Genomic DNA, 11,796 nt, shown 5'->3' on the forward strand with positions numbered 1-11,796 from the left:
TGTTACAGGTTTAATTCCATTTGAAAAGACATTTAGAGGGATAATTCTTTACAGTGTGACAACTTATTAAATTGTCAAGCGGTTACACAATTAGCTGCTCGTCTACATGTACGCCGCAGGGATCGTTAGAGTTTTGGAAGACGTTTTCTTTCCTCTGCTGATGATGTGTTGCCGAGCCAGATACTTCATCAAAACACTGCAGTGAAGCTGCTCCAGCGAATGCGTGTAACAGAGCACTTCTCTCCTGAAATACCTCTAAACCCGAAGGACCCACAGTATATTTAGTGACATTAACGTGGACAGGGATTCACGTCAGACAAACTTTGTGCAGAAAATGTATTCCGGTATATTAAAGGGGCCAAAAATGACTATTTATGGCTCTCTTTATTCAAGACGAAATTGAAACAGCTGTTTTAGTAGACATATTCTGTGAAGCAGAACATAACAAAAACATAAAAGTTATTGTCTGACAAGCCATCAACCAGTTTGGGTGTTTTTGGAATACAACTATAAATAAGAAGGCGCATGAGTTTTTTTTTCATTTGAAGTATTTTCAGGTATCCAGGTCATATCAGGTATTCAGCATACATATTCATTGATAGACCTGTGAGGGTCTTAAGTACTGTGGAAGTTCGTTGTCATTGTGATGTCCTAAAATATCAGCCTGTGATTTGGCGCCCCGTAGTGGTGGGAACCAGTCAGAACACCACTGCTGCAGAGCTTTAACTTCCCTCTCTGTGCTGCTGCAATGCAGACAGACAGATTATTGTGCAACGTCCGTCTGTACGAGGTGTGAGAGAGAGGTTAGTCTGCCCTTTCTGAAAAAGGGACTGAGGTTATTAATCGTCTTTTTTTTTTAAATTCTCGCTTTGAGCCTACATTGTTGTTATCACATCGGTCATCAACCTCTGAAACACGGTTGTTTGTTTGTTGACACAGAAATCGTGGCGGGCAGCCGAGGATGTCAGTGACACAACACCGAGAGAGCGAGCCCTGAAGAGTGTCAGTTTCCAGGAATCAGTCAGCGTTATCACTGACAGGCCTGCAACCATGGAACTGGAGAGCCAGCAGATCCAACATGGCTGCCTCAGCAGCCCCAGTAACCGAGCCCACAACGTAGCTGGTGTGAAAGTAGAGAGCGGAGATAGTGAGGTGGCGCAGGTACGCAAGCTTCTCTCAACAAAACTCCTCCTAAATATTCAGCTTCTCGTTTTCTGATGGTCTACTTCCGATTTTTTTTTTTCCCCGGTCACATTTCTTTTATATTTTCTGTGTTTCTTTCTTTTGTTTTCACCGTTTGATCCTAAACAACAGTTTCCTTCCAACAGCCAACCAACTTACATGGGCGACACGCCTGGGGAAACTGTGCAACATTCGGGTGTCATAGCAATTTGAAAACATTTGCTTAATATTTCTATTTGAATAACAGATTAATTCTGGTGTTAGCCATTATTTAAACGTCATTAAGTTAATTACCTTGGATTGTAGTTTCGATGTGGTCTTTATGAGGCCATAATTCCAGGTCAGGTCCACCTCGGCTCGACACCCCCCCCACACCACCCCTCCCCGACATCTATTATCATTCCCAGTGACGGTTGTTTTCATTTCTGTGATGGTATTTTGCCGTAAACAGCAGTTTAATCATGTGCTGCGTCTGCAGGAGATCCGCTACCTGGACCAGGTGTTGGACGCAGCCTCCGACACACCCACCAACGGAAGCTCCTCTCCGTCAGAGCACGTCAAACCCATCAGCGTCGACGGACCCTCCCCCTCCGTCTGCGTGTCGGCCTCCTCCCCCGTCAATCACCAGCCCATCATCGTAGAGGGACAGAGACAAACCACGTTCCTCCACCGGGAGGAGTCCGCCGTGAGGACCAACGGCCACCTCCAGGGAGACGAGTCGGGACGCAGCGGGGCCAAGTTTGAGCTGCGAGCGTTTCAGGAGGAGAGGCGTCCGGCCAAACTCTTCTCCCCCGGAGAGGAGCAGCAGGTCCGGGTGACGAGGACGCGCCCCTCGGAGGAGGTAAACGGCTGTTCGGCAGTGTGTCACGCGTAACGGATACGCTGTTCACAAACGGACCGAAAACCCCAGCGGCTTGTTGTTTTCTTCTGTTTGTTTGTTTTTTTTTTTTTTAGTTCTGAAGAAAGCTCTCCGAGCACAATCACGGATCATTGGACAATCATGTCCAAGTACAAAACAATCATAAGTTCTACCAAAAAACACGTAAACAAGTGTAAATTAATGACTTTACTTACTCTGTAGACAGTCAGACAGTCCTTATGACCTTTAGTCAGAAGGTCTCAACTGCTTACTTTTATATAAACAGATCATTTATGACAATCTAAGATCAAAATGAATGACAACGTGAATGTACGTGAGTTAATGTTATTAATAGGGAAAATAAGATTATAAGGTTTTGAGAGTCTCAATATTACGACACACAATGCGAAGATGTCTGGAAATAGAATAATAACTGAATGAAAAAGTTGCTGAAGGGTTATTATTATGGTACAATTTTAAGTTCTGGGTTTGTACTTCTTAATCTACAGAGCTCTTTATAACCAAAATGACTGTTTTTTTAGGGGTTTTTTTTTTTTATGCATTTGCTCCATAACTTTAAATGAAATCATGAACTGCCTGCTAAAAGGAACAGATTTTGAAAGTGAAATTACGTGTTAACCCTGAGAAACACGAGCACATAATGTGAAAGCAAAGCCTGAAAAGGTCAGTTGTGGTCACGTTTTCATCAAAGATGAGGAAAGTACTTTCAAAATTGTTTTTAAAAATGTGTTCGTGAAATATAAATCCCCTCTAAATGGCTCTGCGTTTGATCCTCATAGTAGTATTGCCTACCCGTATATATAAAAGGTAATACAACCGGTTGCTGAGACTTGAGGAGCGACTGAGACTGAGAAGGTTTTCTCAGTCACTTCCTCAGTTTCATGGTCCAGACTCAACTGCCTGCAGACCGCAAAACAGGGAACGGAGAATCACAGGCATCGAGTGGCATCAAACACCGAATATGTGACCAGAACTTTCCTCTTTTCTCATTGTAAATGAACACACATTTGAAAACATGAATGCTATTAGCAGTAAATTCGGAGTCCTCATATTCATACTCGTCTTCTTCCCTTGGCTTGTTTTTCCTGTCAGGTTCAGGAGTTGGAACGTGAGCGTCAGGAGCTGATCAAAGACCAGGCGGTGAAGAAGAACCCCGGGATCGCCCAGCGCTGGTGGAACCCCCCTCAGGAGGTAGACTCCCATTCAGCCTCTGTTTCATAATTGAACTCTTCTGACTTCCTTGACCGATTGATTGATTGATTGATCGGTTGTTTGTTTGGTTGGTTGGTTGGTTCATTGAAGGTGCCTTTAGAAGAACAGCTGGACACAGAGCAGCTTGAGTCTCTCAGGAAATACCAGGAGAGGAAACAGCAGAAAGAGAATCATACTTATGCATACACACAGGTAACACACACACACACACACACACACACACACACACACACACACACACGAACATACTGTAGGCCCCGTACCAATCTGAAACAAAGTACATTCATTTGGATATAAAGGGCATAAACCAAAATGATGAATTATTACTAGAGGGTACAATAACGAGACCATGTTTTCTTCTCTGTGTTCCGTCCTCTCGTCTCTATTTGCGGCCCCAGATGTCAGGTCCTCCCACGATGGTAACCTTTGACCCCGAGCTGAGCAGGAAGGAGGACATACTGGACGACCAGATCAATTTCTCGTCTGCCAGGAAGCAGTTTCTGTTCGGGGACGCCACCAAGAAGAGCATAGATCCTTACATATACTCCGCCAAACCCTTCTCCAAAGCCACAGTGAAGGGCAGCCAAGGGAGCGGCGACATCTTTGCAGAAACCGGAGAGAGCCACGTGACCTGGTCCGACGAAGGAATCGCTGCAGAGTTCACGTGCGTGCGAGCTGTAAAGACGATCCTGCCCGAGGAAGAGGACGGAAAGGGTCATTTCCATCCAGGTTTCCACCCCGAGGAGTCCGACTCGGGACTGGACGAGTTGTCCGTCCGCTCCCAGGACACGACCGTGTTCAGCTTGGATAATGTTTCTGACAGCGGGGCGTCGCTGCCCCCCACCCCGCTGCCTCTCACCCCGGTGTCCCCGCCCACCCCGCAGCCCACCACCCCAGTCAACGGGCAGACCAGCGGCAGTCCGACAGAGGACGAGCTGGAGTACCACGCGGGGGTTCTTGTCCAAAATGCCCTCCAAAATGCCCTCGCGGCTCAGAACGGAGGCGACTGGCAGCCGTCAGACTTCAATTCTTCACAGCTGAGCGCTCCTGTGTCTCCATCCTCCGTCTCCACAAGCAGCCCGGTGCCAGTTTCTTCCTCGCCTGCGTCCTCCAGTGGAGCTCCAAGTTTCCAGTCGCCTATGTCGTCCAGTCCCGCGCCGTCCAACCCGTCCCCGCAGCCAGACAGGCAGCCAGCGGTGAGGGTGGTTTCCCAGGAGAAGCCATCAGAGTCCCAAGAGGCTCAGCAGCAGCAGCAGCAGCTGCCGCTCCAGACGCCTTCCCCTCCATCCTCTCAGCCCGTCTCGCCGCCGCAGAGGCCCAGAGACGGCGGCCGCAGGATCACAATCCAGTCCTCTTACACCAGAGCGCTCGCGTCCTCGGCCCCGGCTGCGGCTCCTGCTCCGGCCTCAGCAGCCCCTGTCCCCAGGCCAACCCCAGTCTACCGTCCCCCTTCCCCTCCGAGCACGGAGAAGCAGGAGTTCAGCTACTTCAGTAAATACTCGGAGGCGGCCGAACTGCGGAGCACGGCAGCCGCCCAGCGAGGCCCCGAGGCGGAGGCGGCCAGCGGCCCGTTCCGCCTGCGCTCCAAGAAGCAGCGAACGTTGTCCATGATCGAGGAGGAGATCCGGGCCGCTCAGCAGAGAGAGGAAGAGCTGAAGAAACAACGGAAGGCGGTGCCCGTCGTCAACGTCCGACCCGGCAACGCATCCGGCAGCAGTCACGGGCCGCTGAAGAAGGGGATGCGGCAAACCGCCATTTCGCCGGCAGATAAGATGAAGAGCAACAGCCTGCCGACGAGACTCACACTGACAGCGCGGACAGCACCAGGTTACTGAATACTAGAACACTTATCCTCCGTCACATTGTCAAAAAATGCCGTTATTTTTTGGAAATAAATGATTAACAGATACCTGCATACGTTCCCATCAGACGGCGCAGTCTGTAGCTGTACTCGGTGCGAAGCGCTAACCAGCAAACGTCAGCACGCTCACATGCTAAACTAAAAAAAAACAAAAAACGAACACCGCGGCTTTTAACGGCTCCCTTCAAGTGTGCCAGTAAAGCGCGTAAGCGGCCGAGTAAGAAAAAGCGCGCCGGGACTTAAAATAGCGCTTCGGTTAAAAAAATAACCAGCGAGGTTATTTCTCGTGTGTTTCGCAGGAAAGATCGAGAAGGTTCGACCCGCGCCGCCCGTCTCACCGTCGCCCTCGGAGGGAGCGCTCTCTGACGCCGGCAGCGAGGACTCTGGAGGGTCACGACCCAAAAACTTCATGCAGACGCTGATGGAAGATTACGAGACACACAAAGTGAAGAGGAGGGAGAAAATGGAGGACAACAGTGTGAGTATTTCACCCCGGAGGAGATAAACGAGGACGGTGAGGTTTCTCCGTACAAAAAGCGAAAGCCGCGCGGCCTAGAAAACTGCAGATACAAAAAAAAACAAAAAAACAACAACAACAAACGAACTTTTTGAGGGTGTACAGGCAGTTTGTATTACTTACAGTTGGACTCATCGGTCCCGCCCGTTTGTTTGTTTGTTTGTTTGTTTGTTTGTGATTTGAGATAAATAAATCTGACCTTTAGATGTTTTTTTTCAGAAACTATCACAGAGTGAAAGTGTCACAACGTTGACTGCAGTTCGTCGCGCCGACGCGCTTGTTCGACTCTTGTGGCTGACCGAAGTCTGGTGATGTCTACACGATTAAATTACGCCATTCGTAGCCTGCTGGTATGAGCTAATACTGTGCAGCCAGCAGAGGGAAATCCCCCGTCTCAAGCAGGAAATAAAAGTGAAAGTAATATGTTGGGGGATTTCTGTCCTGACTCCATCGTTTTTGGGGGCGGTAACATGTCTTTTAGTGCCACAATCAAGTCTCTCCTGAAAAGGTTTTAACTTCTTCTTTCTTTTTTTTTTGGGGCAAATTCAACTTTTGAAATAACCCAAAACAATAATTGTCAAACTGGTTTCTGTAATTGTGACGCTACGTAACCAGAAAATATTCACACGAGCTGCACCTTTCAATTCAGATTTGGTAAACATCATTCACTCAATTTGAAGGGAACGTTTGTGGGGGGGGGGGGGGGGGGGGGGGGGGTTTGTACGACGTGCCGGTCCACAGTAAGTGTTTCACCCGCACGCAATGTGTGAAAAGGCCTAAAATAATCAATCTGACCACGCTGTATTTAGAATGTGTTGATTTGGTTCCAGACCCTTACGGAGCCCGATCCACTGGTAGGTTAGGTTAGGTTAGGTTAGGTTAGGTTAGGTTAGGTTAGGTTAGGTTAGGTAGTTACTTTATTAATCCCCGAGGGGAAATTTATTTTGCTACAGCAGCATACAGAAGCAATAAGGTAATAATAGAACAATAGAAAAGCAATAAAATAGCAGTAAAATTATAAAATATAAATATAAAATGCACAGTATATACAGTGTATATAGTACAGTATATATACATATATATCATATATATATAGATATATATATATATGATATACAGAACTGCAGGTCAGACGCCGACTTTGTACCTCGTACGAGCTCACTTCAAAAAAAAAAAAAAATACGCTGTCCCTTTAAGAGTCAACAAACAATGCGCTTCGGGCAACAGAGCCGTGCGACCGCTAATAGATTACACACCGCAAACAAACAAAAACAACAACAACAAAAAAAGTTACCGCGTGTAATTGAAGGTATCTAACCGAATTCACCTTGAACACACCGTTGCGCGGCGGGCTTGTTGTTGTTGTTGTTAGCCGCTGCTGTTGTTGCTGATTTTGTTGTTGTTTATCCATGATGACCTCACATGTGTTGACTGCGTGTACTGTTGCTTCTCTCCTATTGGTCGGTCAGTATGCCCGTTTCTTGCTGGCTAACGAGGTAACCACCGAGGTACCTGTTGCACCCCGAAACCTGTTTCACTTCCTTTACCTGCCTTTGCTGACAGACCTGGGTCAGACTACACAGATTACTCAATACACGCACACGCACACGCACACACGCACACACACACACACACACACACATAAGGTCTATTTGGATCATTAATGATTTATAGATGAAGACATAACCTGGGTCCCTCCAGGAGGAAACATCTTTCTTTTTTTTTTTTATGGACTGCTGTGCAAAAGTTGCAGACACGAAAAGTAAATGTAATGCTTTTAAAAAAAAATAATAATAATAATTCATGAATTATTTTTACTCATCAATTCAAATCAAACAAAGTGCAGTAAATAAAACAAAAACATTTTCAAGGTTCTTCCTGGTGAGTGTTTCGAAGCACCGCTGTGGATGTCAGACTGTCTCCGTTGCTTCTGTCTCTCCATCTAATCCCAGACGACGTAGGACACCAGAGGACTATCGGCGCCTCATTGTTTGCAAAAGTTAGAATATGTGACACTTTGGGTTGTCATCATGCGGCAGAATAAATTTAATTTATTCATGGCGATCTGGAAGATTAGAAAGCAGTTTTTTTTTTTTTCAGATGTCACGAGGCTTATTTGAGTCCGACAGACGAGTCAGAGAGTTCAACTTTTCTACCAGCAGTCACTTTCTTATTGGCCTTTAAATGTACACCACGACACTGCAGACGGATCTGTCCCTTCACTCCAACGTTGTGTATCTGATCCCAGGTCTGCTTGTGGTCTCAGCCTTGTTCTGTTCTGTTCTGTTGGTGTTGGTGTTGGTGTTGGTGTTGGTGTTGATGTTGGTGGTGCATGTGCTTGCCCAATGGATTTGGTGTGACCTTTGACCCACTCATGCACAATGTATACCAAATCTTATCAATTATGAAAACGTATTTCCAACAAAGAGATTATTCATCATGACACTAAGGTAAAATATAAAGAATATATTTGATTTATTTTTTTTAACAGAAAAAAAAAATGATTATATTATATATATGTATATTGATTTTTTTTTTTTTTACCAAATGCAGATATGTAGGAATCCAATATTCACACTCGCTCGCAGCAAACTTTACTCAAAGATGTTGTAAAATGTTACAAGATGTACTGGAAGAGAAAAACGGAGCTTTTCTGACAGTTTTACTGAGTTGTAGGTGTGTGTGTGTGTGTGTGTGTGTGTGTGTGTGTGTGTGTGTGTGTGTGTGTGTGTGCGTGCGTGTGTGTGTGTGTGTGAGCGGGAAGCTGATCGGAAACATTAAATATGATGTTTGAGCACGAAAGTCGAATTGTTCAAACACTGCAGGTGCGCTTGGTTTCTGTACTTTATTGGGACTCGAGGAAGCTTTAACGACGGTGCAACCGAGCGCTCCCTCAGTGTTTGACTTCCACTGCATGCAGTATTAAAGCCACCCCGTGTGTGTGTGTGTGTGTGTGTGTGTGTGTGTGTGTGTGTGTGTGTGTGTGTGTGTGTGTGTGTTTTGTTTTGTTGTGGTAGCGTTCCTTTAAGCTGCAGAATAGCATGCTTTTTTTTAATTATTATTATTTATTTTGTTATTATTACATTGCTCCGACTGCGCTTGCATCTGATTGGCTGTTTTGCGTCCGTCAGGTTCTGGAGGCCACGCGTGTAACCAGGAGGAAAAGCAACATGGCGCTGAAGTGGGAGGCCGGCATCTATGCCAATGAAGATGGACAGGAAGAGGAAGAGGAAGAGGAGGAGGAGGAGGAAGAAGAGGAAGAGGAGGAGGAGGAGGAGTAAACTGCTCGTTTCAGAGACAGTTAAGGGAAAGCAGGAGGATGAAGAGACTAAAGGAAAAACGGAAACGGGAGGAGAAAGGACGGAGAGAGAAAACAGTATTTATTTTAGGAGCGGCGTCCTGACCATCGCGTGACCCTCGGCGGCGACGCGTTGTGGTTGCGGGACCTGAGAGTTGAAGGCGTAACTGTACGTTTAGCGGCCGGATACGAGAGAGAGAGAGAGATACTTGAAGTGTTGAGGTGAGTCCGGAGACAGAGAGAGAGACAGAGAGAGAGAGAGTCTGTGACGCGAGGAGACACTTTGAAAGGTTTTTCCTGCCGGTGCGTTGAGGAGCGGATGTTTTTACTAGAAAGGTAGACGCTTGAATGACTTCAACATTCATATAGGATTTATTTTATTTTCACCTATCTGCATTTTTTTTTTTTTTTTATTCTTATTATTATTGAAATACGGGCTGAGATCTGAAGACTTCATTTTGACGGGTTGCCTGAGACTTGCCGATTGTGGTTTTTTTTTTTTTTTGGCTGCGTGTGCTTTGACAATAACCTCCTCCGCCCTCCTCCTCCTCCTCCCCCAGTCATCTTCGGCGGATGGGATGGGGGGGGGGGGGGGGGGGGGGGGGGGGGTTTGGGGGGGCCTGGGGGGGGGCTCCCTGCCCTCCGTTCAAGCATTTAAGTGCCGACCTGGAGAATCAGCATCCTCGAACTGTCCCGGTTAGGAATGTAAACTGACTTTGCCTTAGAGACCGTCGGTGATCGTTGGCGCGCGGTAATGTACGATGTGCTTTCCCCCTCTCCTGTCCCGCGTTACTGTCCCGCGTTACTGTCCCGCGTTACTGTCCCGCGTTACCGGAGTCCGAGTCGGCCTTCGAGGAAAATAAGCAACTTGCGCCGGATGGGAAGTTTTTGTCCGCCATCGCTATTCTTCAGTGACTTTTTGTCGATTCATTGCAAACGGGAGTAAACACATTAACCTGTATATTGGTTGGTTTTTTTTTTTGGTGGGGGGGGGGGAACTTCACTGCTAGTCAGGTTTCATTTGTATTGTATTAATGAAAGGGCTGAGTCGGGGAGGGGGGGAGGGGGGGGTTATACTCGCTTCGTTATGATGCAGGCAGTCGTTTGGCGTGTTACACCGAGGTAGGACTGCGTATTTGACGTATGAACATCTGGCCGTGGATCTGCTGCTGTACCTCGCTTAGCTGAGGATGAAGTTTGATGAGAAAAAAAAAAAATACTGAAAAATAAAAAGAAGCTTTTTATGAAAACAAAACAAAACAAAAAAAACAACAAAAAAAACAAAAACATTGTTATACCAAAACTGAACGTCGTTCTTTGGAAGTAATTCAGTCGGCCTCGAGCTCTCCGGTCTGCCGAAGCAGGAAGCGATCGTGTTTTCTTAACCTGAAACAAAAGCACACAAACGGGCAGCGGAGACGAAAGAAACGTCGGGGAAGAGGCGGACAGTGACATGGAAGTCGGGCTCGTCCAGTTGTTTGTTGTTTTTTTTAATGTTATTTTCTGTTTTGTTCAAATATTTCAAATACACCGCAAACCGGGCCTCCCGAGAGCGTGACGACGCCGCGGGGAAAACAACAATCCAGTTCAAAACGCTCAACTTTGAAAACGACGACGTCGGCCCTCGGGGCCGAGACGACCGTCTTCGACTGAGAATTCGCAGTTAAAATAAATTTAAATAAAAAAAAAAAAAAGGGTTAAAATGGAACCACTTAAAACTGAAATGAGAAAAGGCGTCGGCGGTTTCGATCGCCGGTCTTGTCCGAGTGTCCTCTTCAGAGAGACGCCGGCTGCTCTTCCGCTGCGCAAAAACGCACTCGGTGAAAAACTGAACCGCGGAGGCTTCAGACGCTCGACGGCAACTCCCGTTCATATTTAGGACGAGTCGGTCTCGGCGAACCGATCGCGGGACGGGTACGGCGTCGCCGACGCCGGAGCGAGATCAACGTCGAGCCGAGGTGCGAACGGCGAAGTCGGTCGGGACCGGAGCGAACGGCAGCTGCCGGACGGTGTTAAAAAAAAAAAAAAAAGCACTTGAGAAGAAACGCAAACTCCGACTGACCTTTTGACCTTTTTTTTTTTTTTTTTTTTTTTCCTTTTTTTCCTTGTTAAAGTTTTGCGGACGGACCGTAGTTTTGCAGCGGCCCGTGCTGAGCGTCTGCTGTATGTAAGGCTTTTATGTTGCGACACGTGAAGGCGCCCTGGTTTACTGTAGCTGCCGCGGCACAATGTTAAACACACTGTCCTCATTTCTGCTTCAACTGAACACACACACACACACAAAAAAAAGCCCCAAAAGTTCTCATTAAACTCACTATAACCCTTTTAAAAAAAAAAAATGGTCATCACGCACACGCAGAGGAGTTGTTGAATTGTGTGATTTATTATTATTATTATTATTATTATTATTATTATTACTACTATGACTATGCTTTTGATGTTTGAAATTCATGGTGCAGAGATGATTTTTATTTATCATTTGAAATGCCGGTAGCTCGTCTTCAAGCGCGGTTATTACACAGTATACGGTATTAACCTGTTCCTATGTTAACCACTTGTAATGCTCATACTCGGCTCTGTTATTTCACAGCACATGTAAGGCTCACGGTGTTACACCTACTGTTACATATTATCAATATTTTCTCATTAAAAACAAAACCTGTACGTGTGGCGCTTCAGAGTGGTTCATTCGCGTGTTTTTAAAGCGGCGGGTCGTCGTCCTTTTGGTTTTGCGTTGTTGTTGTTGTTGTTGTTGTTGTTGTTGTTGTTGTTGTTGTTCCTCCGCAGCAAAAAAAAAAACGGACCCGCGATCGGGAAGGACGTCGCAAATCAGCTTTCTCCACGAC

The 11,796-nt window shown here is 46.5% G+C and overlaps 1 protein-coding gene across 3 annotated transcripts in view; it reads left to right on the forward strand.

Moving 5' to 3' along the window:
- The window catches only part of palm2akap2 (PALM2 and AKAP2 fusion), an 87,648-nt gene extending 76,034 nt beyond the window's left edge, over positions 1 to 11,614 (forward strand). Inside the window, exons 10-17 of one of the 3 annotated variants that reach the window (XM_069162512.1) lie at positions 940 to 1,161; positions 1,661 to 2,023; positions 3,155 to 3,253; positions 3,365 to 3,466; positions 3,673 to 5,101; positions 5,435 to 5,613; positions 7,122 to 7,160; positions 8,784 to 11,614. In XM_069162512.1, coding sequence (XP_069018613.1) covers positions 940 to 1,161; positions 1,661 to 2,023; positions 3,155 to 3,253; positions 3,365 to 3,466; positions 3,673 to 5,101; positions 5,435 to 5,613; positions 7,122 to 7,160; positions 8,784 to 8,933 — 2,583 coding nt within the window. In that variant the 3' untranslated portion in view covers positions 8,934 to 11,614. The remainder of the gene's footprint in view (positions 1 to 939; positions 1,162 to 1,660; positions 2,024 to 3,154; positions 3,254 to 3,364; positions 3,467 to 3,672; positions 5,102 to 5,434; positions 5,614 to 7,121; positions 7,161 to 8,783) is intronic. The other 2 variants (XM_069162521.1, XM_069162530.1) reach the window with 2 other exon arrangements.
- The last annotated feature ends 182 nt before the right edge of the window (positions 11,615 to 11,796 follow it).

Source organism: Embiotoca jacksoni, unplaced genomic scaffold (assembly GCF_022577435.1).
Source record: "Embiotoca jacksoni isolate LCO1_2020_lvr unplaced genomic scaffold, fEmbJac1.0.p SCAF_10, whole genome shotgun sequence".
Classification (NCBI taxonomy): domain Eukaryota; kingdom Metazoa; phylum Chordata; class Actinopteri; family Embiotocidae; genus Embiotoca; species Embiotoca jacksoni.